This window comes from Heloderma suspectum, chromosome 5 (genome assembly GCF_057233095.1).
Source record: "Heloderma suspectum isolate Gila_16-S chromosome 5, 16-S_ref, whole genome shotgun sequence".
NCBI classification, from domain to species: domain Eukaryota; kingdom Metazoa; phylum Chordata; class Lepidosauria; order Squamata; family Helodermatidae; genus Heloderma; species Heloderma suspectum.
Genome location: NC_139462.1, coordinates 136,217,687 through 136,245,364, shown reverse-complemented (window position 1 = coordinate 136,245,364; position 27,678 = coordinate 136,217,687). Strand labels below are relative to the sequence as shown.

The following is a 27,678-nucleotide window of genomic DNA, read 5'->3' as shown; positions in this document are numbered from 1 at the left end:
GCTTGATTTGCACAATTTTCTGTTTGTGCCGAGCAAGCAGTAATCACAAACTCGAGCAGGAATCAGACACAAGATGAGTGGCAAGACAATGTTTGGAGAATCCTAGCTATATCAACATCACTTGTTTGCCCATCCCCATTCTTCTGCATGTAGTAATCCTAGGCTATAATAAAAAAATAAACATGGGGATCATATATACACACACACACACACACATAAAAACATGCATACACATACGAAAAAAGCGAGAGAGCGAGAGTCAACTATCTAAATATAACAATGAGTAAAATAACAATAACAATAATGTATGAAATTTATGCATCGCTTCCCAAGGCAAAAGGCGATCTCAAGGTGACTTACACAATACAAGAATCCACGATTAATATAAGAGGCGAGGGAATCAATATAAACCATAATCAGCACAATAATGCAAATACAAATAAATATCACATAAACAATCTAAAAACGATACAATATGAAAACTGTTCATCCAGAAATACACAAAATCTCCCCCTGCTCACAGCCTAGAACGAGCATCGCAAAAGCAGCCCAACAACAACTGGGCTGTAACTAATGTCCAAATGCCTGGAAAACAAGTACGCCTTTGCCTGGCACCTAAAATATGACAGTGTCAGCATTGCATGAGCTTCCTTGGAGGGCGCATTCCATAAACACAGGGCTATCACAGAAAAGGCTCGTTCCTGTACTGACACCCCCCCCAACTTCTCTCAGAGGGGCACACAGAAAAGGGCCTCTGAAGCTGACTTCAGGGACCAGGTGGGCTTATACTGGGAGAGACAGTCCCTGAGGTATTGGGATCCTGAGCTACATAGGGCTAGGTTAAAACCAGCACTTTGAATAAAAGCCAAATACAATTTATTTAGTCTTTGTCACTGATTCTGTTCCTTGAGTTCACTATTATTCACTTTTTGAAGCTTGCTTTCTTTCTTTCATTAACTTTATATCCCACCATTCCACTAAAAATAGTGCTTAAGGTGACTATCAATAAAATACAGTAAAATAATGATGTTGTAATTAAAACATTAAAATTCATCAATTAAAAACGTACCCAATTAAAAAAACCCCACATCAAATAAAACAAAAATAAAAGCACTGGAGTGAGTGATGTTGGGTAACTCGCTGATGTTGCAGACCTGTGTTTACAGCACTAGGTAAAGGCTGTTTTATCTTCCCTGGAGTTGTAATCCTTCCGTTTTGTTTTTTAAACGTGTTGTTGTAGTTTTAGATCTTTATACCGCTGCTGGTTTTTACTTTGGTTTTATTCTGTTTTAAACTTGTCAAGGTTTTCTATTATGCTTTACCATACTTTAGAGCAATACGACAATGGAACCAATTACCTAGGGAGGTGGTGGGCTCTCCCACACCGGAGGTGTTCAAGACGAGGCTGGACAGCCATCTGTCAGGGATGCTCTGACTTGGATTCCTGCATTGAGCAGGGGGTTGGACTCGATGGCCTTGTAGGCCCCTTCCAACCCTACTATTCTATGATTCTATACTGTATTTATGGGTTTGATTTTTGAGAACCAACCAGGGAGCTTTGGCTTTGGAATAGAAACGTAACGAACAGACAAAGAAGCAAACTTATTGTTGCTGTATCATTGATGGTTGTTCTGGGACTGAACTGAAAGACCCTGGTAACAACTGGGACTTGTTTTTAAGAGTGGCTGTAGTTGAAAACACATGCTGCTTACAAATGGTTAAGCTTCTGGCCAGGAGCTTAACCACTAACTTTGATCCAAGAATCAGTGAGGGAGTCTGGGGAGATTGATCTGTACCAAGCTCAGTGCTGAAGCAGACAGTCCCAAATTAGAGGAAACCATTGATATCCATGAGGCCTCCAAAGAGATGCTAACTTCCTTTGAGGGCTGTGTCACAGCAGAGCCAGGAGTCCCCAAATGGCATATCAATGAGGAGAGTATAGGAGTACTGGATGGAGCCAGTTCTAAGCTGAGCATCAAAGGTCTGAATGAGACCAGCTTGCCTGGATCTGCTACCTCTAAGGCTTTTTCCCAAAGAAGGGCCTTTAAACAAGAAGCTCAGTCACTACGTGTCTGATAGGTAACAGCATGCATTGTTTGCAGGAGTCCACAAAATGGCCCTCTCCAAGACAATGGAGACATACGCTGTGGCCATCAGTTGGTGGGAGCTTACTCCTGCAGGAGAAACATTTCCAAAGGAACACTACATTCTGAATCACAGGCATTGGAAGAGAGCAGTGAAAGCACTAACGGTGCTCTGAGGCAAAACAACAACAACCCCAAAACAAAACATGAGGAAATAAAAATGCAAATCTGAAAGTAGACCCTGAAAGTAGGCAGAAACAATGAATAAAATATAAAATAAAAGAAGTAATTCTTTGGGGGGTTTTTAGCTCTAGCAATGGAGTGACGTTCCCTCCTGCTGTGGTGGTCAAAAAAGAACTGAGCAGGAAGGAGGGGACCAGAGCACACCAAAACTTGAGCCTAACTTTAGAAGTCTCCTAAATGCGGGAGCAGAAGCCATATGTAGGACTGCACAGAGACCACAAGGAAGAACGATCAATTACTTGTGATGGAGTACATGATGCAACAAAACCAACATTATATTTAACATTGCATTTCTTCAGAGTCTGAAGCAGGTTTTAAAGACCAAGTACAGAATAATATATTTTTTAAAAATGTGTATACATTTTTAACTGGATGCCAGAATGTGCAGACTGAAAGTAGGATAAGGCAACATCTTAGCACTGACAGCATTTGAATCTCATAAAGGATAAAGCTGGAATCAAAGGGCCTTTAATCAAACGGTGACTGTGAAAGATGGAGTAAGGTGTGCTTATCATACACACAAGAATAATTACATAGTCATATTAAAAATGTGTAACTTTGAGTTGTTTAAAATACTTTCTGCATTTTTGAGTGAAGCGATCAGTTATATTGAATTAATATATCTATGCACGTGCAAACCCACCCACACTCACAAAAGAAGCTTAAAAAAGAAAACACAGGATAGTGTATGTCCAGTTAAAAGGACATAAAAAAACCTCTGCAGTGCTGGTTACTGGTATGTATGTGTTTGGATGGAGGGGACTTGCATCCTGCCCTCAATATCCCAAACATATGGATTTAAATGATGATAACAAGGAGGTTATAATGTAAATTTTACAGACAGTCTCCAAATATTTAAACAAGCTTCCTGTCCAGCTTGCAGCAGAAAAGTTCAAAGATTTAACTACTCTAGGCTATCCATATATTTGATTATCTTTCCAACAAAGCTTTCCAACAGCTTGAAGAACAAGACTAAAAAACTGGTTGTGATTTCTCACTTACTGTACCTTGTCTGTACAGATTTTCTACCCAGAATACATCACTTATATGATCACAATAGCTGGAGTTAATAGAAAGTAGTTTAAGAAACAAAAAACTGTTTGAGATTTAATATTATCCATGCTAATAATGTGACTTCCATGCCAAATGCAAATGCTATGTGATAAACATCTTCATGCAATCTTTAAAACATCCCAACTGGTTGCTTCCTTCCTCAACCCTATAATTACCAAGGAACTTTCTTTAACCCTTCGTATATGTCTGATTGAATCGCAATGATTTAATTATCATGTGCAACAAAGATAACATCAGAATAATTGACTACACAGCTATTGGTTAAATAGCTTTGTTTGTTTCTCATAGGTACTACAATATTTTTCTCAAATTTCACAAAAAGGAACATTTGACATAACAGACCAGCAAACTTACAGCAATTATGGTCCTGTTACATGATGTGGGGAGGTCTACTGTTCTGCTTTATTATATAGTATTTTATTAGTTTTCTGAGAAATGACTGAAAAATTCTCAGCTAATATAGAATGAAGTTGGATTTGACCTTACAATGAGAATTTTTCAGTCCCACCCCAAGCCTTTTATAGGTAAATGTAATTGATCTGCCCAAGTAAATTCTCAGTATCCATCACGGTGCGCTATCCTTCGTCATTTGATGCAAGAGATTATTTTACCCTCCTCTGGGCCAATCTTTGTATATTTAATTTACTCCTTCTGATTCTGCATACTCATTTCATGACATGAACCTTTAAAGCTGTCTGTTGGTTGGTGACAGGTCCATAAGAAATCTGCCAAAGTACTGTGTCACCAGGTTGATACTTGTGGTTGTAGCATCCACTCAGACTCCTGGATTATGGTTCTGTTAAGCCAGTCTGCAACCATGTTTATTGTCCCAGCTAAATACTTCACCTTGATTGATGCTAGATTGATTTACTCTAGATTGCAAAGATGTCCTTGTAGAGAGAAGGGGACAGAGTGGCCCCTGAGAGTAGATGTACACCTTCACTAAGGTGTTATCTGTCTGATTCAACACATGGTGACCCCTTATGGTATTTTGGAAAGCAAAAAGAGCCAACTTGTTGGCCCTAAGTTCCAGGAAGTTGATGCTATATTTGGCTTCCAGATGCTTCACCTGTCTTGACTCACAAGCTCTCTCATGTGCGCTCTTCAGCCCAAAAGGCTTGTGTCTGTAGTGATCTTCAATCTAATTGGTATTGTCTGACACTTCCCTAGAATCAGTCCTCTACCAATTACAAGTCCAGTGGCTTCCTGACCCTGTTGGGAATGGGAAGTGTCCCTTCAGTCTGGCAGGCAATTTCCTTTTGAAAGGGGAGGGGATGCTTTGAATTATCTGAAGTGAAGGCAAGGACACTCCACCATAACCTGACATGAGACCATCAGATCATCAGACCTAATAGCTGGGCAAATGTTATTATTTGAGGGAGGGAGGAAGGGAGGGAGGGAGGTGAAAAGACATCAGGACCTGATCCAGCTGGAATCTTCCTTCCTCCTCATAACCACCTATCACCAACAGCTTTGTGGGAAGGATCCCAGGAGGAAGATGGAGGAGAGGCAAAGAGCACCTCAAAGCTTGTTGGTGTCATGATCCTGGATAGAGAACCTCAAAGACTGAGTACTCTGGCAGCAACAGCTCCAAGGACTCAGATCTGTTCCTGGTCCCTCCTTCCTGGCCTTGGATCCTTCACCCCATCCGCTAAATCCTGGGGAAGTACCACTGACCTCCAACTCTGAGGAGTGGACCTCAGACTCTTTCAGCAAGCAAGAAGACCCTGGGGAGTATTCCCCAACCACATCCTCACTCCACAGACCCCCCCCACACACACACACAGAAGAAGCTGGCAAGTGCTTGCCCTTTAACACAGCCCGTCACAGCACTTTGAGGGGGGGATGCTCCCAGAAGGACTCTCCTGGCCAGGCTATAAAACTGGTGGTTAGTCCAGGCCACTGCTGAGGTAACTTTTCTCTTACCTTAGCTGGAGGATTGCTAGCCATGGTCCTGAATTCAAACCAGGAATCTCTGGGTCAGTACCTGTAGCACTGTCCAGGGTCCTGAACTCGTATTACTCTAGATCCCTATCAGTTAGCTGCTTTACCTTATGCCCTTTTATTTATTTTATTTATTATTAAATTTATTAATCGCCCATCTGGCTGGTCACCCAGCCACTCTGGGCGATGTACAACATACAATAAAAACAGTTTAAAACAATAAAATTCTACAATAAAAACATTTTCTAAAATACCCTAACCCACCCCAAATGCCTGCCTGAACAACAACGTGGCGGGGTTGCCCTTCCACCTGAACTGTTGTCTTGTTGAGATGATGGAATCAAAACACTCCAGCTCTACTGTCCCTCCCCTCACAGGCCCTTCCACTGCCAACTGCCCTCTGGTCAGTATCCTGGTAACTTTGATACTGATCATCATCATCATCATCATCTTCTGTAAACCACTTTGATAGTAATCATTCCAACGTAAACCACTTTGGAATGATTAGTATCCTGAAAGTTGGGATGTCAATAATTGTAATAAATAAATAAAATCCTCCTGCGGAGAAGTCCTCAGTTTCTTTGTATGCTCCTGAATCCTCCTCCTCCTCCTCTTAAAAGGTACTCCCAGGAGGTCCATCACCTGAGCCAGGAGCCCAAAATTCCATGAAGCCCAGCACATGGAGATATGCTAAGGTGGTTTGGACATCCATGAGATCCTCTTCCTTGCACTTCACCTGAATAAGAATGTCATCCAAATAAGGATACAGGAAAATTTCCTGGAGCCTCAGGTGCACTGCCAGAGCCACCAACACTTTGTGAAGACTCTGGAACTGCCATGAAATCGAAGGGCAGAGCTTAGTCCTAGACATGCTTGTTGCTGTATATAAGCTGGGAAAATGTCCCACAGGCTGGGCCTATGGGAATGCGCAGGTAAGCCTCTCCAAAGTCTATGGATGAAAGCAAGGTCGGGGTTCAATGGGAGCAACAATTGCAGCATCTCCGGCTTGATGTCTATTTTCATCACAAATCTGTTCACCCATTTCAAATCCAGGATAGATCTGGTATCCCCATTTCTTTTGGGAACCAAGTACAAATTAAATAGAACCTAGAGAGCCTCTGCTCCCAAGGGCATCTGTGAAGGCCTTTATGTCCAGGAGATGTTGAACTCTTGGCAGAACGACAGTGTGCTTGTCTTTGTTCCTGAACCTTGGTGAAGGATGGAATCTGTCCCTCAGGCTGAAGACAAACTCCAGATGTATTCCAGCTGTATTTTTTCCTGGACCCAAGTTCTGTAGTAGCCTTTCTCCACTGATCTGCAAAATTCAGTAGTTGAGCCCCTATGAGAACCTTAACATCACTTGTTCCACTGTGTTTTGCCTCTACTGAAGTTTCAGAGGAGTTAGTATCAAAAATGAGATATGGTAAACACACACAAGGCACAATTCTACATTTCATGTTTGATTACCAACTCAGCCCCCACACTTATTTCCAAAGGGGAGGGGAGGAAAATGCTAATATAACACACTGCAATATTCCCTATGAACAAGGATGGGGAAACTCCTCCCCAAGGCCAAGCCCCTCTCCTTCCCAATCCCCTGCTCCCTGAAGGCTAGTGGGGAGAGGGATCCTCAGTGCTATCTCCGACCAGGGGATTCCCCTGCATACTGCTCCCCCTCCCAATGGCAAAGGCGAGCAGTGTACTAAATGCTTGGCCCTCCCCACATTCTCCCCAAAGGGGGAAGGCGCAGGGCGGGCAAAGCCTCCCTGGCAGAGGCATACTCCCCCACCAGGGCCTTGGCCAAGGAGACTTGGCTGCACATGGGCTTTTCCTGGCTAGGTGCAGCCAAGCCAGGGATGAATGGCATCAGGGGTGTTGCCCTGCCCCCTGGTGTCATCCGGCCTGCAGAGGGATCAGGGGACCAATTCAGCCCCCACCCTAAAGATGTTTGACACCCCTCCCCCTGAAGACTGAGGTGATGGAATTAAAAAAAAAATGGTGTGCTGCATGTTCAGGATAATATTCTGTTTCAAGGATGAACCCAGCTTGACCTCTATACTCATTTCAAGAGGAACAGGAAAGTGAAAAGACAATGTAATATGGTATCTCCCTTGATCACTGGAATGACAGCCAGTATGCAAACTTCAAAAACTCAGTTCAACCTCTGCATCCACCTTCAAGGGGGCTAGGAAATACCCAGCCTAGTACAATATCTCCCCTGATGATTGAGACAGCGGAATGAAAGTCTGTGTGTATGTTCAGGGAACAATTACACATTTGCTCCTCAAAGCCAAGCTCCACTCTGCCAAAGCTCCCAAAGATGACTAGGATGGAGAGGCTGTTTAAATCCTGTGTGACAGCAAACACTTCCACAACATACTCTCTCTTACCAACTGAGCACCAAACCACAAGACGTGTGGGAGATCCATGTTTCCCTTTTTAAATATAAAACCAGACAGAGGGAGAAGTGAATAAGATCAGGGTCAAAGGACTGGAAAAGGGTTGCTTATTTTATTCATTTATTGTTTATTCATTAAATTTTTCAACGGCCTCATAGTCTCTCTAGGCGTTGCATAGATTAAAATATAATAAAATACTATGTAGTCCACAAACCATTTAAAATCAGCACAGATAAAAAAGTCACACAAAAAAAGAAGCAGAACAGCAAGAGTCACAGAACAGGCCTGCGATGCCCCATCACTAGCGTTTGCCACCGCAACAGCAATTCTTCATTATGTTGCTTCTTTACGGCAGCTTTCCTGTTATGTCGTGTTTTCAGTATGTTATGGAGTCTATGATTACAAGTGTTTCCCCCCTCTTAAGTCAAAACAACACTGAGCTGCTGATACTACTGGGATTTTTTCCCTGTTTTGGGCTAAACCATCTCTGACTGTGGGTATGATGCGGAGGTGGGGAGAGAGAACACACTGGCCCCTGACACATGACACTGAGTTCTGGTTGGATGTAAGCACCAGGACTCTCGGGAACAGCTAGGAAGCACTTTATAGGATGTGGCCAAGGCAGCTAGCCTGAGCAGGCACAGCAGGCTAGGCATATAGCCATATAGTATCATTCTCACCCCATACATGGGGAAGCGGGGGGTGGGAGATGACCCACCTTGTCAGTCCTCTGTCCCCATGCCAAATGGCCTGTAAAATCATGGAGAAACCTATACCCAGTGCAATCAGAGCTGGCAAATACAGCTCCTAGCCTGGTAACAGGATGGTGCTGACAACTGGTTGTCTGCAGACTGTCACTTCATTGCTGTTGTTTCTCTGCCCTCTTCGTTCCCCAAGAGAAGTTCCATGCAGCCTGCCTCCTTTCGCCCACTTTCTTGGGGCTAGGGAAGGAATGTTAGATGGCCTCTTGGACTGCCACTTCTGGTCCAGCCATGTTTACATCATTCAGCTGGGCTGACAGGAAGCCTCAGATGCAGGCTAAGGCAGGGGCAGGGAACCTTTTGGATCCGGGGACTGGACTGATCCCCTGGACCATGACATCATCTGCCCCTGCTCATTTTTCATTTGTCCATGCAGAGAGAGGAACGGAGCTCCATGCCCATCTCTGCATGGAGAAAGAGATTCAGCCAGCCCTTGCAGTTCCTTTGCCGTTCCTGCATGCGGCTGTCAGGAGCGCCCTGGCGGTCTCTTTCAGTCTATTCCAATAGCTAACTCAAGACACAGACAAAAGGATTCTTTTCCAGGCTTTAATCCTTTTACAACTTAATGACTCTTTCAGATGCTAATCACCAACGACTAAGCAAGGTACAGCAGAGTAGCCTAGGCGCCAGGTTAGGCAGTTGGTCCCCATTTGAAGGAGAATCATGGGAAGACCCTGAACTTATGGGCTAGGGAGAATTCCTCCCTCTTTCCCTTGGGTCCTTGGGATGCGACCGTTGCTTGCGCGCCAAACAAGCGCTACGCCTCCTTTCCGCGCCCTCCAGCTGTCATCGCTCCCGGCGTCGGCGTCGAGCGTCCAGCCAGCCCCCCTCCCACACTCCCTCGATGCCAGGGTCGCTATCTATCTCAGGAATGCTGGCAGGAGGAATCTCTGCCAGCTGCTGTGCCTGTGAGAGATGAGCTGGCTCCTCTCCCATGGATTGCTGATCCTCCTCAGAATCAGAACTGCTCTGGGGGTCTATCGGCTCAGTTTCCACCCGGACAGCGGCAGCCAAGTCAGGCACCTCCTTCATAGGCATACACTGTCCTGATTAGGGTGGCAAGCAGTGCATGGACTCAGCAGGCACTTGCAGGAGCTCCACCAATCACTAGCTGTATGCACAGCCAACTTTGCTCTTGCTTTTCACTCCCTGCACTGGGAAGGAGAAACAAGAGCAAAGTGCACTTGGCTGGCACTTGCAAGAGCTCCTGAAAGCACCAGCCAAGCGCGCAGCTCCCCCAGGGAAATCCCCTTCTCATAGCTGATCTGGAGGGGGAGATATGGTGGGAGATTCCAACCTGGCTCTCACACGGAAGGGAGGGTAGGGTGGTGGTTGTCCTCCCCTCCTTTCAGATGGCAATTTAACCAAGGATGCCATGGTAGCATCAAAGGCAGACCTTCCAAGCAAAACGTTTTCAATTCCAGGTCAGTTGCAGGGAGAACATCAAATCATCCAAGATTTGATTCTGGATGAAACTGCTGACTGGGCTTTTATCATGGAGGCCTGGTTAAGAGAAGAGGGGGGAGTTTCTTTCACCCAGACCCCTCTGACAGGTTGTTGTGTGGTACAGCAGGGCAGGGCTGAGTATGGGGGAGGCAGGGAGGCAGAATGGGATGAATCAATTAAAAAAATCTTTCTCACTAACCAAAATGGGCAGTCTGCCCATTTTGAGTGCATGGTGCTGAGGTTGAATGGGTAGGACGGTGTAGGGATTCTGTGGATGTACCGTCTACCCTGCTGCCCAACAGTGTGAGCTAGCTGGGGCGATTTTGAGGTTGCTGTTGGATCACCATAGGATTCTTGTGCTGGGGGATTTCAATGTTCACGCTGAAGTCGCTCGGTCGGGAGTGGCTGAGGATTTCATGTTTGCCATAGCAACCATGGACCTGGCTCAATTAGTATCTGGTCCCACACATCCAGCAGGAAACACTGTTGATTTGGTATTGTTTGGGTGGAGTTGATACTCTGAAGGTGGAGAAGCTACATGTGACTCCATTGTCATGGCTGTCTTACTTTCTGGTTAGTTTTAGGCTGGCTGCTGGTTTGAACCAACCTGCCTGGTCACTGAGGTCATCGGAGGGCATGTTCCTGGTGGTTCCACATGGACCCATGGCCCGATTGGAGTCCACCAGGAAAAGAGCCTTCAGTGTGATGGCCCCCTTCCTATGGAATTCCTTGCCTCTGGAGGTCTGGCAGGTGCCAACGTTGTGCTGCTTTCGGCACCTCCTGAAAACATCGTTATTTCAGGAAGCCTTCCTCAAGTGACTGGCTGTGGTTTATCAAGCTTGGTTTTATCAGAACTCTGTTTCTTTTGTTAAAAAATTAAATTATTTTAACATGGTGTTTTAATTATCCTGGCTGCTGTTCACCACTCCGAGGTCTTTGGATGTGGGGCAGTATACAAATACTGTAAATAAATACAACTAATAATAAAATAAACCTCTGCAGGGGTGGTGGACTGGTTAAAATAGTCTGCCCCAAGCAAGTGATGGAACCAAATAGTTTCCTGAATGCACTTGAGGAGTTTCCTGGCTCGACTGTCAGTGATACTTTTGAAGCCCTGTCTGGTCTCTAGACCTAGAAGCTGGGCTTCTAGGTCAGCATTACATGCTTAACAGCTTCTGTCTAATAAGACTCTTATATCTTGATGTGAAAACACCAGGCTCTGCTTCAGCTACATTTGAGAGGTTTCCAAACTGTCCATTTTTATTTCAAGCCTCTGGCTTTGCTGTTGCACGTTGGTCTCCAGTTTCTGAGACTGTCTAAAAAGGTCTCCCTTTTGGATTCCAGGTCCCTTTTGACCTTCTCCATTTGCTGCTGGAACATCAGTTTCATTTGCTCCAGGAATTGTTACTGTCTCCATTCCAGCCAAATGACACTGACCACAGGTCCTCTCCAAGGAAACACAATCGTACTCTCGACACTCGTGTTATGTATGCCCCAATTTTCCCAGTGATGAGAATTCCCAAGGGTGCGGTGGTTACATAGGTTTGGAATTTTTGAAGGAAGCTCACAGGAGGTTTATGGGGTTTTTTTTTTTAATAAAATTTGTTTATTTGCAAATATATAGGTTGAACCTAGATGGAGGGGCCCAGCTTAACACTCCAGTAGAAACTCCAGAGCTCCAGCTCAGTTCTGTCTCTGTCCCCAAAACCCCTCTAAATGACAGGCTGTCCTTTACACTCAGACACTTGGCCAGGAAGGGAGGGGGGAGAAGCATCCCGATATCTGCTGGCCATTCATAAGGCCAACCATTAAGAGCCAACAGCTGACTATGTGGTTCCCATGGCAACTTATCATCTCCAAGTTACCTAACAATGGATGTGTCTGGATCAGACCTGGCCAGACCTCTCTTAAAATGATCTGCTAAGCTGGAAGGAACCTCGGGACTCAATCCAATATTAGACACACACCCTACCCAAGGAATGAGTAACACAAGAACAATTAGCAGGTATAAAAATAAAAATATGCTGGAGTGCAGCATGCATCTTTGTGTTGTATCACTTCCAAATTTGCCATTCCTCCTGCTATTCTTGATTTGTTCTGCTAGGTGGTGCTGTGGGACGGTTTTCTATAGCAGAAAATGGGGAATTTAGAAATCCCAGGACTTCTTTCTTCATGTACTCATCTTGCTGCCTTACAGTGTGCCCATTTGGGAGTATCTACATTCCTTGGTGAGCACAAGTGCACTTAAGATTACTGTGTCCTGATCTGTCCTTGTGGTATTCTTCTTATATTCACACATCATGAGTAACAGGGACAGAATAGATGATCAAAAACAGGATATAACAGGAGAGCCAGTGTGGTGTAGTGGCAAGAGTGTTGGACTGGGAGCTGGGAGATCCGGGTTCCAGTCCCCACTCGGCCATGGAAGCTCACTGGGTGACTTTGGGTCAGTCACACACTCTCAGCCCAACCTACCTCACAGGGTTGTTGTTGTGAGGATAAAATGGAGAGGAGGAGGAGGATAATGTAAGCCGCCTTGAGTTCCTTGCAAGAGGAAAAAAGGCGGGATATAAATGCAATAATAAATAATAATAAAATAAGGATATGGGAGAGACGATCTCTCACTTACTCTGGAGTGAAACATATTATAATTTTTTTGTAAGACACATCAAATCAAATCAATCAATCAATCAATCAATGGTTCTTTGGGTCTTTTGGAGGAGACCATAGTGCCATTTTTAAAAAGATCTGAATGCCACATGCATGTGTCTCTGTTGAAAAATCTTAGCAAGGATTAAAGACGTGCCCTCAGCTATACTGAAGACTAGCAAACAGACCTGGCTTTGCATGGGTTAAGATGGGCCCTTAATTTGATCCAGCAAAAACTTACACACCTGCCACAGTTCATACATAATTTTGCAGTTCATACACAGAACTGTATGAACTGCAAAATTATCTCCTGGTTAAGAAACTCTGTCATGTAGTGAGTGAAGGTAGTACTGCAGGCTTCAGACACATCTGAAGTAATAATTATTAATGTGCTTTGTTCTTTGTCTCCTCAAGACTGCTTTGGGCTTCCCTCTCTGTCAGCCATGACTCCCTTCTTCTCCACTCTGCCTTCTCTACACCTCCCACCACATCAAATACCTACATTCTTCTTCCATTACCTGGGCAACTTGCTCCTGTCCCCTGGCCCATGCTGTATCTATTTGATTACAGAGGTTCAGTATCTGATGGTGGACAAAAATTTCACTATGCCTAAAACCACCCCAGATAGAGGTACATCAAATCCTAAATGTTTCATAACAATTGGATGCATGGTTTTCGAGTCCGCTGAGGACATTTGTACAAACCCTTCTGTGAAGAAAAAATATAAGAGCAGGAGGAGGAGGAGAGATTTTGTTTTTAAAAAAGCAGGGTATTGTTGTGTACTGCGTAAAAAGCAGCGTTTGCTGTGTATATTATTTATATGTCATTATGTATAACTAACTACAGAAACTGTCATCCTTTTGTTCACTGAAGCGATTTGTGCCTTTGGCAGACATACCTAGCCCAATTGTCAGTCAATGTGTTGAACCTCTGAACTGACCAGAGAGGCCACTGCTCCTGAAGAACAATCACATGTGGAAGGAAACAAGAGCGTGGTGGGGTGATGCCTTCTCTCCCTACTCATGCTCCGTGAATGGCAACCCAAGGGGTACCTGTTAAAAATTCCCTTATGCTACAATCCTATACCTACTTCCCTGGGAGTGAGCCCAACTGAAGGCACTGGGGCTTACTTCTCAGTAGACCTGTATAGGATTGCACTGTGAGGGACAAGCCGCGTAATCCCTGGGTTATGCAATACAGGGAGAGGAAAATGAGACTATTACACTCAAAAGAAAGGGACTGCAGTAAAGTAAGAGTGGAGAAAAACATATGAATGAATCAAGAAAAGGAAAGAGGAGGGAGGGATGAAATAAACACTGAGACTTTGCCCTTGTGGCATTCTTAGAGCCTCTGAAGGCCACTATGGTGAAGTGGATTTGGACATGGAAGATCTAGATGAAAACTCCCAGTTTCTCTCCAAACTCACCGTGTGGCCTTGACAAGTCATGATGTCCTGGGTCCCGCTTGAGGATAAATCATATAAAAGCCCTATAAAGAACTTTGTACTCTGGCAAAAATCTACAGAAACCATGTATCTCAACAGCAAATTCCTCTGCTTTTCCCAGCACAAATACGGCAGGCTTATGAAACATGGAAGATGATTTTCCTATGAACAAGGACCAACATCTTGCCCATCTAGAAGAGGGAAGTGTACAATTTAGTCTGGCATTACACCAGATGACAAACAGAAGCTCAACTATTACATGATGCAACAGCCATGAGGGAGTAACTGGCTTCACAACCCACCTGCCCACAACTATTTTCTGTTCATATGCTTGCTAACCATCCAGTGCCAGCTCCAGGTTTTTGAGGGCCCTTGGGCCCATTCCCTGAGTAAGTCTACCTTCTCACCACCATTGCTACCAGCCACTATTGCCCCTACTCCTCTTTCTCATCATGGTTATCACTTGCTTGCTTGACAGGAAGACAGCCAGTGAGTAAGCAGGAAGTGGTATCTACACTCCTCCTTCTCACCACCACCACTGTCTGGCTAGAGCAAGATGCAGGTGAACAAGCTGGTTGCAATGGTGAAGAGGATGAACAACTCCAGCAAGTTCTTGGCAGTGTGCCCTGCTGGGGTGTGGGCCCTTGGCAGGTGCCCAACCATGTCACCCTTGATGCCGCTGTAACCACAAGTCCTACATTTGCCAGGTTGGTGAGCAAGGGTGCTAAAGGCCTTGGTGACAAGGGTTTGTCTGTAAGGCAGCCTTCCCCAACATTCAGACTATAACTCCCATCATCCCTGACCATTGGCCATGCTGGCTTGGGGCTTATGGGATTTGTAGTCTACAAAATCTGGAAGGAACTGGGGGGAGGCTGCTATAAGCGGTGCACTGTCTAGTAAAATTGGGCACATAGTGTGGCAAAATAGCCTTTGTCAGAGGACAAGTGGAACCTCATCCAGAACTGGGGGTGAGGACTGGTCAGAGGAGGATGCCTGATGAAAGGACATAGACACGTATTTCTTTGACAATGTTAAAGAGTCAACAAACCTTTGCTTTGTGTAGCTCAGCTAATCCTCCAAAGAAAACTGCAGAAAGTAGAATATATTTTCTCAACTGTCCATTAATGCAGCTGAATTTAAATACAACCATACCTAACAACACATTAGGCTGGCTTTGGAAACAGTAGATGATTGTGGAGAATTTTTGTTTTACTTTTTTTGTAATTTTTTTGATTTGCACACTGTCTATGCTGCAGAGCTAGTTTATACTGCACTGAATGTAGTTTCACATGACCTCACCTCTGCCAGAAGCAGAGAGATGACGTTTCCACATGAAAATGTCTAAGCCACTGTTATGCTCAAGTGCTACTTGCTAGGGAGCCAGGTAGACAATTAAAAATGCTATCCAGATTTAAGGAAAAGAATCAGCTAGAATATTCCAACCAAATACAGTTGGATACTTAGAGAGACCCCCACCCCCACCCCAAGACACACTTGCTCCAGGACAGGGATCCTGGCACACAAACATTCAGGATATTCTTCAGGATATACTTAAATAGTCATGTCACACTGAGGTGGAGGAGAATGCTGGGGCAACAAGCCTAAAGAAGTAACGTTTCACTAACTAAAGTCTGTAAGACCTAGGAAATATGTAAGATAAAGGGAAACAGTGAGAGCCAGCATGGTGTAGTGGCTAGAGTGTTGGACTGGGAGCTGGGAGATCTGGGCTCTAGTCCCCACTCGGCCATGTAAGCTCACTGGGTGTCTTTGGGCCAGTCACAGACTCTCAGCCCAACCTACCTCACAGGGTTGTTGTTGTGAGGATAAAATGGAGAGGAGGAGAAGGAGAATGTAAGCCGCCTTGGGTTCCTTGCAAGAGGAAAAAAGGCGGGATATAAATGCAATAAATAAATAAATAAATGAAAAATAAAAAGAGTAGCATTAATCACATTTATTTTTCCATCTTGGCTCATAAACTTGTGAGTTACAGTTCTTTTTCTTACTTATTTTGTAACTTAAGTAGAAGCAGGTACTTAGCAAACATTTATCCTTTTAGAAAAAGATATAGCCTGTAAGATTTAGGGGGAGTGCTAATCACAGATTAGAAGTGTTTAACTGTAGATTTCCCCATTGTTTTTACTTCTGATGGTGGAAGTGAGATTACCAAGGTGCTTTTAATTGTTTACATTGTTTTAAATTTTCTGTGTTAAAAATTTTAGACAGTTTTTATTATGTGGTTTTGTAGTGCTGGTGTATTTTTATAAATTGCTGTAAACTGCCCAGACAGCTTCAGCTAGGGGGCAGTACAGAAATGAAATTAATCAGCAGCAGCAGCGAGAGAACAAGGGCAGAAAGGGGAAAAAGGAAAATCCTATCATCAAGATCTAACAACTTGAGATTTCAACCTGTCTGGAATTTCTTTTACTAGATAAAACTGGGCATCTACAACAGATTTTACCACACGGACAATCAGTTATAAAAGACATCAAAAGATTGATCTTATCCGCAGTTTTTAAGGATCCCTTAAAAAGCTTCCTAACTATTATAAAACCAAGTAAAAGATGAAGAGCTACTACAGTGTTTTCCTTAAAATATGGGATCCACACAGAGGGTGAGAAATGAAAACAATAAGTGAGATATAAATCTTTTATCAACCTATAACAATATGTGTCATTCCAGTCTTCAAAAACAACTCTTGATCACTTTGAAAGTGGATTACTTTCTACATCCAACAATGCTAAAAGGTGGAATCTTTTAGGAAAAATTGTGACAGCCTAGTCATGGCCTAGATCATCAAACTGGGAAACCAAACTTTCAATAAGAAAAGGCAAAGGGAAGTCATATTGCAGTATAGGTTTTATGACCACTTACTAATGTTGTAAGTGTAAATCCTAAGGTAAGGAAGGGGGAGACATTTATTCATTTCACATTTTAATACGTATCTACCTAATTCACACTTCCCAAATCAATACATGAATCAAAATGCAATTATATCTCATTATTCACACATCTCAGAATGCGTGTATTAGGGAAATGTGCTTGCAAAAATAGGTAAAAAGATATAAAAATGTGTATATTAGCAGAAATGACTACAGAAATGCATACACATTTTGCATACACTAAAATATAGAAAAAATAATAAACTTGGATTTGATATGCCTAATTTGCATAAGGGCAGTATTTGAACTGATGTATAATTTGAAAATTGTCTAGCATGGAATAGGAGCACTGAAGGAAAGAAGGGAGAGTAAAAGTAGGAAATGGGTACTACTGGGGCCAAAAGAAGGAATGAGAGAAGACTACCTCTGTGGGAGCTCCAGATATAGTCCATATTGGGGCAACTTTGTGCATGTGCTTTGCACTTCTTTTCTCCATACGGTGCTTCCCACCATGTATATGGTAAGGGATCTATTGTTATTTATCACTTTATATCCTGCCCTTCAATGTAAAACATTTCAGGGTGGCTTAAAAGGTAAAAACTAAACAATAAACAGTAATAAACGAATAAATAAACTAACAACAAACGAACAGCAGGATAATACTAGTAGCAATTAAAATAATGTCCATCACATTAAAAAAGGGGTTTTACTGCTATCAAAAAGGCATCAAATTATGCGCCAGGTATCTCTAGGAAAAGCATTCCATAAACCAAGAAAATCCTCTCCCCAATTGTCACCTACCTCACTTCAGTGTGTGTGTGTGTGTGGGGGGGGGACACCTGAAGAAAGACCTCCAAAGGTTACATAAATCTATGGGCAGGTTCATGTTAGAGCAAGAAATGCTTCAGGGACCCAGGTCCCAAATTGTGTAGGGCATTAAAAGTAAGCACCAACGCTTTTTAGTAACATGATGCCACACACTATCCCATGGATGATTTTCATTAGCTAAAAAAAGAGGAAGGTGATATTAAAAAATGAAAAGTAGCACTCCCCTTCACATGTGTACTTCCCTGCTTGCTAGGGACAATCAATCTAGCAAAATTTCTTACGAGTCAACAACACGGCCTCTATCTTTTTTTTAAAGCTTTTTATGCATATATATATATATATATATATATATTACAGTCTATGGTAAAATCTTCACAAACTGTTTAATTCATAGGGTTCTTCTTACCTTTGACCCAATGAGAGTGTACAGCCACTGGATTGTTTCATTATGATTTATTACTCCATTCATCCCATCTACATACAGCATAATTTGTCCCAGGGCTAAGGAAATAAAAAAAAAAGGCGTTAGCTAAATGCAGTTGCTTACTATGTTATTGTTATATAATAAGTACCAGATCTCAGACATGAGTGAGAAAAGGCACACTACCACTTTCGGTTTTTAAATTACAACGAACGGTCATTCTAAATAACCTTGAATCACTCTTCTAGATGGAATGCAGTTTTATGCACATGCAATCTAAATATAATTCCAGTGGCTACAGTTGCCAACTCTTTAAATAATAACAACAAAATCTGATATCTGGATAGGAACAGGGGATGATGCCCAGGGGGTGGGCCAGTGGGTGTGGGCAGGTTTGTGAGAACAGCCCAAACGTTTTTGCTAAGGATGGACCCAAAAGCTGCCTGTTCCTTACAACTTAAAAAAAAAAAAGGAGCTGGGGAGGGGACCTGAGTTTTCTGCCCCCCCCTCCGTAAAATCAGTTGGCAACTCTACCAGTGTGAACCTTATTCCTCAAACATAGTCCCATTGTTCATGTGTGTTTTTTTACCACCATGATCTTGTACCTACTATGTAACGTATGCATGAGAATGTAAATGTTTGTGTTTGAACTGTAAAATGTTATCCAGGTAAGTTAGAGTTAATGGAATGTTGGGGTGTGTGTGAAAAGTGGGAGGGACTTGTGAGTTTTAAAAGGAGAGGACAGTTTAACGGTCGGTCGGAGATTCAGTGAATGTACATCTAGTGAGTGGGTTTGGGGAGAAGGGTTTAGAAGGGGTAGGTAGGTTAAGACTAAGTATAGTATGATTAAATAATAACCTGTATAACTCTTCTTTTATTTAATAGAATTTTAGTTGTTTTATTATCTATATAACCCCACATGTTGGTTTGATTTATTAATGCTACCAAATAGAAAAGACTGTTTTCCTGTTTCTATTCCTGTATTGGTTAAAGAAAACCAGTTAACCTACTGGGTGTCTCCTTGAGACAAAGAAAAAGGGCTGAAGCTTTGGGATTCTGTGAGGACAACTGGCCAAAGCTGAGGCAGACCTGCTGGGTTTTCCCCCCAGTTTCAACAGGTGGAAACTGGAGTGAGAAAAACTCAGAGCAGGGCCATAGTGTGAACCTTATCCCTCAAACATAGTCCCGTATTCCATGAAATTTTTTTACCACCGTATCTTGTACCAACTACAATTTGGAAATCCAAACTTTCATGCCTCCCATTGCCTATCATTGGAAGTCAACAGAATGGCTATAACTTTTTGTTTGTCAGCCTTAAATCTGTAGGCATGGTGGCCCTTTATGAGGAAATTACACCTGCCATATTCTAAGGAAATAGGTGCTGGTTGCTTTTTGTTGTTTTTTTTGCAATTTGCCTTTAAAGTTTGATATAGATCTTTTCAAAGGAACTGCTTATAACTTTTTTATTCCTTGGCAGAATTAGAATTATGCATGGTGTGTGGAATGTGGATACAGAGAAATTTTTCTCCCTCTCTCAAAATACTAGAACCCGGGGTCATCCTATGAAGCTGATTGGTGGGAGATTCAGGACAGATGAAAGGAAGGACTTCTTCACACAGCGCATAGTTCAACTATGGAATTCGCTACCACAGGTTGTGGTGATGGCCACCAATTTGGATGGCTTTAAAAGGGGTTTAGACAAATTCCTGGAGGAAAAGGCTATCAATGCCTACCAGTCTTGATGGCTATGTGCTACCTCCAGTACCAGAGGCAGTTGCTGGGGAACATGGGTGGGAGGGTGCTTTTGCGCTCATCCCCTGCTTGTGGGTCCTTGGTCACAGCTGGTTGGCCACTGTTTGAACAGAATGCTGGACTAGGTGGACCCTTGGTCTGATCTAGCATGGCTCTTCTTAGGTTGTTATGATGAAAATCGCCAGGGTAAATAACCCTTCTGTGGGGATTGAACCTGCTAGATTTCAGATGAATAGGTGTAGGGAGTTATGTGTAGGACCGGCATTTTCAGTTGGGGGTTTCCAAACAAGGATGCTCTTATCCTCCTACATTTCTTACAGGCAATTGTTATGAAGTGATGTACAGCCCAGAGGTGGTCCTAGTTAAGAAGCTGGCAAACTTTAAGAAGGATAGGTTCCATGGATTTTTGTGGAATAGGAATCTTCAAATGTTTTTTTTGGGGGGGCGGGGGGAGTGATTCACTTCCCACTCCATGTTTTTTGGAGCAATTTGTATGAAAATAGCATATGTCATAGAAGTGACCCTAGGCAAGAAACATGCAGCATTTCAGCATAGGTGCAAGGTCTAGAAAATCATGGTAAATGAAAAACAGTGTTAAGGTTTTTTTGCTTGTTTTCTACTCAGTTGGCACCAAAGTCACAGAAAATGCAATAGGACAGGGGTGATTGATGGATTTGGAGCATACAGTAGCAGAGGCAGAAGGACTTGAACATCCAGTCTTATAGCACCCAATGCTATACCCTCCAATGTCCCACAGACTCCACCAAAATTATTTTAAAATTCTTGGTCCTGGGAGAGAGAGCTAGCAAAAAGCACTGAACCTGAAAAAGTTCAGACCTGCAATATATAACTTCAACATCCCTCCCACAAAGCACAGGGATTGGAGATGATAAAACCATCTACTGTGATTAGAACCTGGAGATCCCAGTCATAAAACTACACCCCTCCTCTCCGTCCCCCCTCCCCCCTGCCCCCTGATCTTTTTCTTATCTGTGTCTGTTCCATGGCAGATTCTGTCATCCCTACAAGGCAAAGGCTCAAGTGAGGGGACATGGGGTGTACAGTGGCTGAAATGGTTCTGGATTGCAGCAGGTTCAGAATTCTGGATAGAACTGCAGGTGCTCACCCAGGGGACTGTGAGCTCAGATTCAGGGCTGTGGAGAGCAACCCTGCAGCCAGGTAAGATGAGTTACCCCAGCAATGGCTTAGAGCAACTGGCAGGGTTTTATAGCCAGGCCAAGAGAGTTCTTCCAGGAGCTCCAATTCCTCAAATGCTGTAGCTGGGGTTTTTAAAGGGCCAGTGCCCTTTCTCCCAGTCACTGGCTTTTTCTAGGTGGTGAGAGCCCGGGGAGTGAGAAGACAGTTAGGGAATGCTCCCCAGGGCCTCCCTGCTCACTGGAGGAGTCCAACATCCACACCTTGGACTCAGAGGGCAGCAGTGCCTCATGGGAATTGAGAGGACAGGGTGTGGATCCAATGTGGAGGGCCTTACTTGTGAAGGTCCAGGAACTGGTTCTGACTCCTCTTTAGAGGAATTACCGCTAGAAACCTCAGTCTCAGAAGGCTCATGGTCCTGGACCATGAGACTATGGAGAACTTGGGGAGAAATGTATAAATTTTTGCAGACACAACACCATCTGTGTCCCTCCAAATGCTAACAAATCTTCAGGACTGCTCTTAAACTGTTGTCCCAAGAACTGGACATCAGTACTACAGGTAAGGTCTGACCAATGCAGATTAGAGCTGTACCATTATTTCTCATGAACTGGACTCTATACCTTTGTTGATGCAACCTAGAAGTGCATGAGCCTTTTTAGCTGCTGCATCACACTGCTGTCATATGTTTCGCTTAAGGTCTATTAAAAGCCCTAGTTCCTTTCCATATGTACAGGTGTCAAAGCAGGTATCACCCCTCTTGTATTTTTGCAACTGATTCTTCCTCCATCAGTGCTGAACTTTATAATTATCTGTTGAAATGCATTTTGTTAGCTTTGGCTCAATCCTCCATGTCAGTGAACAATGAAGAGAATATCTTCAAACGCACATAGCCATCCACTGACTATTAAAATTACATCAAAGGAATCCAGAGCATTATTTTTATTATTATTAGATAATTCAAAACAACTGCCATCCAGCTGTAATTAGAGAATGCCTTAATGAATATTATTTTTGCTTCTCTTCAGTACAGAAAAAGAGGCCTTTGATCAGAATCAGATAAGGTCATCAAGCTGCTCCTTTGTAGTGAAACTCCTTGGATCAGGAGGAAAGGATTTAATTTGTATCTGAAGAAAATGTGAAACAAATTTTATGCCTCACACATATTGTTCAAATTAATAATGAACATAAATCAAAGGCTGCTGGAAGTCTGCCTTTAAAGCATCACATACACATTATTACAACAACGAAGATTGGCTAAATATCTAGGTAAATTCTGGATTGCATTAGTTCAGAGCTTTTGGGTTGTCGCTCAGCAGAGTCATAAAAAAGCCAGGCACTTTAATAAGCCCCATGCAAAGAAACCACAACAGTGTTCAAAAGAGATGCCTGACTATTTTCATCTGCTACTGGAGAATCTTATCAGAGGCTTCTTCCAAGACTATGGAATTCGATCGTATCTGCTCCAGCTGAAGGATAGCATTGTGAATATTGACAGAAAATTGTGAACACATGAAGGAAAAGCTATCAGACAGTCTGTTACTGTTTAAAGAAGATCAATATTTTACAGAATTAAAATATTTTACAGGATATCACCAAACTGTTTTACAGGCTGTCCTTTACAGCATATTTGTAAGCTGCATCTACAAGCTTTTTCTGTTATATGTGCACATGCACAGACAACTGAGCATGGTGCTCAATCAGCTGCCATATACGTGTATGTGCAATACCATATTATTGCCATATCTGAGAAATGATCATTATGTATTAGTCCACAAATGATGTAAATTTGGTACTTATATGAAAACACATACAATTGTAATTGGCTGTACATGTACACACATGTGCAACAGCCCATGCTTTCATATCTGAAAATAACTGTTATATATTAGTCTACAAATGGTATACATTTTGTGTTTGTATGAAAAATTGCACAACTACTATGAGTCACTGTGTGTTGTACCATGCTCAAATACAAACATTATTTCACTCAGCTCTGCATGCGCACATATATGCATCACTAGAGCACCAGACCTGCCACAAAGAAGGCCTTGATCCTTGTAGAGGCTAACACAGCCTCTTCATGAGATGGAATCTGATGCAGGATCTCCTTAGAAGATGTTAAGTGTTGGAGGGGGGAGGCTCCTACGGGAGGATGCATTCCCTGAGAATTAGGACCCAAGCCATTTAGAGATTTCAAAAATATCACTTTGACTTGAGGTCAGCAATGAATTGGCAGCCAATGCAGCTGCCACAGAAATGGTAAAATCTGAGAAAACCAATCCACGTTTGTCAACAGGTGGGCCACTGTATTGAGCCTGGCGTCAGATGATGTGCTGTATCAGCCACATCTGAAAGAGGAAGAAATGTATTTTCTGCACTCTCCGCTCCACCCTCCCATCGTTTCAGCTGCCTTTGAGATCATTTAGAATTTGCAAAGAAAGGAGCTGCAAGTGTGAGCTTTCTTTTATCCATCTCGATTAATTATGTACAGTACATTAACTGGGATGCCAATATTTCTTCAAAGTAGCTTCTGTGCCAAATCCTTTCCCCCTAAACGCTTAACATGGTACTTAAGTTGAAAAACACAGAGAATGTCAGGAACGTGTTTAGAAAAGGTACAGCTCAAAATATTGTCTGTAGTATAAATGAGGATGGTGTGGCTGCACTCAGAATACTGTGTACAGTTCTGGCCGCCACATCTCAAAAACAATATTGTAGAGCTGGAAAAAGTGTATAAAAAGATAACCAAAATGCTCAGGAGCAACTCCCCCATGAGGACAGGTGACAAAGTTTGGGGCTTTTTAGTTTAGAAAAAAAAAGGTGAATACGAGGAGACATGATAGAGGTTTACATAATTATATGTCTCTGGTGGGAAGAAATTGAAGTCATCCAATGAAGATGAATGGTGGGAGATGTGGAACAGCTTAGATTGGGGGCAGGGAGGAGAGTACGGGCAATATGATAGAGGTGTATAAGAATATGCATGGTGTGGAAAAAGTGGATAGGGAAAAGTTGTTCTCCCTCCCTCATAATACTAGAACTCAGGGTTATCCAATGAAGCTGAATAAAGGGAGATTCAGAACAGATAAAAGTAGTTTTTCACACTGCAGAGTTAAACTGTGGAATATGCTACCACAGAATGTGGTGAAAGCCACCCTTAGATGACTTTAAAAGGGATTATACAGATTCATGTAGGATAAGGCTATCAAGTCATGTTGGCTATAGATTCCCTCCAGTACCAGAGGCAGTATACGTCTGTATACCAGTTGCTGGGGAACAACAGTGGGAGAGGGCTATTGCCCTCTGTAAGGCCCCAGGCCTGAACCAAGCTATTAGTAGTTTTAGAGTGGCTTAGATCCATAATGCTGTCTGCCTTTGGTCAGAGGGCTGCTGTTTTCCCTTAACCAGCCTCCTGATGTAGCCAGATGAGTCAAAAGGGTGAGAAGCAGCTCCAAGAAAATTCCTCACTAATGAGGAGAATGTCTTATCACTGATGAGCCTGAGAAGCAGAGTTTGTTTACTTTAAAGCTGCAGGTAGCTATGCTTGAGAACCAAGTGCGGTTAGTTTAAGCTGAGAATGAATGCTAAGGGCGCTTGCTGCTGTTATGCTGCTTATTTCTAACTAGGGATGTCAGAGGATTCCGCCACGGATTTCAGTGAGGCCAAATGCCAGTGCATTCGGCCCCCTGAAATCCGTGGCGGAATGAATCCCCCCTGCCCCACCCCCCACGAAAGGCACGGAAAACAGAGCACTTACCTGGTGCTGTTCGCGCTGCTTTGCGAATGGCAGCCGCATCTGCAGCCGCCATTCGCTTCCCCATTTTTGCCGTGATAGGCTACGTAAATACTTTTTACTACATAAATACTTATTACGCCATTTACGTCCCTGCGGAGCCTGTGATAGTCTATGTAAATATAAAAAAGGGAACGCAAATGGCGGCGGCTACAGCGGCCGCCATTTGCATTCCTGTTTTTTTGCCGTGATAGACTACATAAATATTTACGTAGCCTATCACGGCGAAAGACAGGGGCACAAATGGCAGATCAAAATTCCTTTGATTGTTCGCTAATTTGTAGCAGTGCTGTAAAAGCTTCAGAGTTATGATTAGGACATACAAATGCAAAGGAGGATGGGGCTCCTATCCCTTTAATAGTTGTGTCGAGGACAGCATTGTTACAGTAGTCAATTTTCTCCACTAAAGAAGCACCTCCAATTCTCTCTTCTGCACAACTATTCAAGTAGAGGAACCAATTGTTCCGTTGCCTTCGGCCATACTAGTTAGGATTACTAAATTTGCACATTATATTGCAGTGTCAATTAAAAATAAACAAAATTTTTCACCACTCCCACCACCCTCGCACAGTTCTAGTCCCCATTTGAGAAACACCATTTAAAGAATCATGGAGTTGGAAGGAAACTCAAAGGTCATCTAGTCCAACTCCCTGCCCTGCTGTAGGAATTCTGCTGCTACTGCATCTCTGATTGGTGGCCATCCAGCCTCTGCTTAAAAACCTCTAATGAAGGACAGTCTACCACCTAACAAGGTAGATTGAAGAATACTAAATGCAAAATGGGGAACCAAACAGTTGACTCTAGGTTGAGAGACACATAAGAAGATCCCTGCTGGTTCAGATCAAGGGTCCATACAGTCCAGCATTCTGTTGATACAGTGGCCAACCAGCTGCCCCCAGGAAACCCACAAGCATAATATGAGTGCAACAGCACCTTACCACCCATGTTCCCCAGCAACTGGTGTACACAGGCATACTGCCTCTGATACTGGAGATAGCATAAAGCCATCAGGACTAATAGCCACTGACAGCTTTATCCTCCAGAAATTTGTCCAACCCCCTTTTAAAGCCACCCAAATTGGTGGCTGCCACTACATCATGTGGAAGTGAATTCCACAGTAACTATGCGCTGTGTGAAGAAGTCCTTCCTTTTATCTGTCCTGTACCTCCCAACAGCCAGCTTCATGGGATGACCCCGGGTTCTAGTATTATCAGAGAACAAGAGTAATGTCTCCCCTTACTTTTTTACTAAGCTAAATAATCCCAGATGTTGTAACCTTTCCTCACATGGGAGTTGCTCCAGCCCTTTGATCATTTTAGTTGCCCTTTTCAGCACTTTTTCCAACTCTAAAATATCCTTTTTTTAGGTGGGATGGCCAGAACTGTACACAGTATTCTAAGTGTAGTTGCACCATAGATTTGTACAACGGCAATATGATCTTGGCAGTTTTATTTTCAATTCCTTTCCTAATTATGCCTAACATGGAATTTGCCTTTTTCATAGCAGCTGTACACTGGGTTGACATTTTCATTAAGCTGTCCACCAGTACTCCAAGATCTCTTTCTTGGTCAGTCAAGACATCCTGCTTTATAGAAGAAAAGCTAAAGAAAAGTGGAACTGTTATCAAGTATCTGCTGACCTCTCATTAAAAAGGAATGAAAATGTATGTATCTTATGGTTTAGAGTAGTTATCTTTATCCCAGACACAGATGGAGTGGAAATATGTTTTAAACTGACATACTTGATATACTTTGCATTTTAGTTGCTCTACAACATACTTTGCCACTCTCCACCCTGTGCCTGGAGTAACACCTGTGTCTTGAAGGTATGCACTTGTGCTGGAATGATGCATAGTGGGACAAATTAATCAAGGAAGCTATTCTTCAAAGTAGTGGCTAAAGGCAGTTAGGTACTGAAGTGTGCTATTTTCCTTTGCAGGAAAAGGCTCTCTCCTCAGGTCCTTGTAAACCACAGCAAACTTATAAAAGGCCCGTCAGGGAGAAGGAGGGTGGGTTGTGTGATGGCATAGATGACCAATAGAAGAATGTTAGTTATTGGCAAGAAACCTGTCTTTCTTCTTCGTGAAGTCACACATATGGGAGATTAGCAAACTGACCCACTCAGAGGTGGGTGCAGGCAGGTTGCACAAAGGTACCATGATGGTAAGCATATCCATGAAACCTGTCATGTCCTGCCCTCATATATATGCCATTAAATGGTAAAGACATGATACACAGAGACCATGCCACTGTCATACACATCTGGTAACGAGACCCCTTTAAAGGGTGGTTGCAGACACTTGCCCAATGCTTGGAGTGGCTCTGCAGAGACCAGAGATGTCTTCCCCGTCAACTGGTACGGCAACACAATAATGAAAGGTATCTGGATTTCTGAACCATTACGTGAGCTTTGAGGACTAACCTAAATGGGATAAACACACAAAAAAGTATTGCTCCTCAAATCAATGTAATGACGAGACCTCAAACCTCCAGTAAGTTGGGTAGAAAAGGATACTGGTAACACCAATTCTGAACAAGGATGGACAGCCAGAACCAGTAGGGTGGGCTTGGGCAGGATACACATTGGTCACTTGACATGTGTTTGAAAGCCAACTGTTTGCCCATGACATTACACAATGCTCAGCTGCTATTTAAAATTATCTTTATTAAATGCCTGAATGAATTAATGTGGTCTGGGAACTTGAGCTGGTCCAAAATAGGGCAACGAGAATGTTAACAGAGACCGGCCAATGTGACCATATTACGCCAGTACTTTTCCATCGGCACTGGCTGCCAGTCCATTT

At 43.1% G+C, this 27,678-nt stretch overlaps 1 protein-coding gene across 2 annotated transcripts in view; it reads right to left on the bottom strand.

Moving 5' to 3' along the window:
• The window catches only part of FHOD3 (formin homology 2 domain containing 3), a 455,537-nt gene that overhangs the window by 181,837 nt on the left and 246,022 nt on the right, over positions 1-27,678 (bottom strand). For both annotated transcript variants that reach the window (XM_084857529.1, XM_084857531.1), the window contains exon 6: positions 18,158-18,252. In XM_084857529.1, coding sequence (XP_084713655.1) covers positions 18,158-18,252 — 95 coding nt within the window. The remainder of the gene's footprint in view (positions 1-18,157; positions 18,253-27,678) is intronic.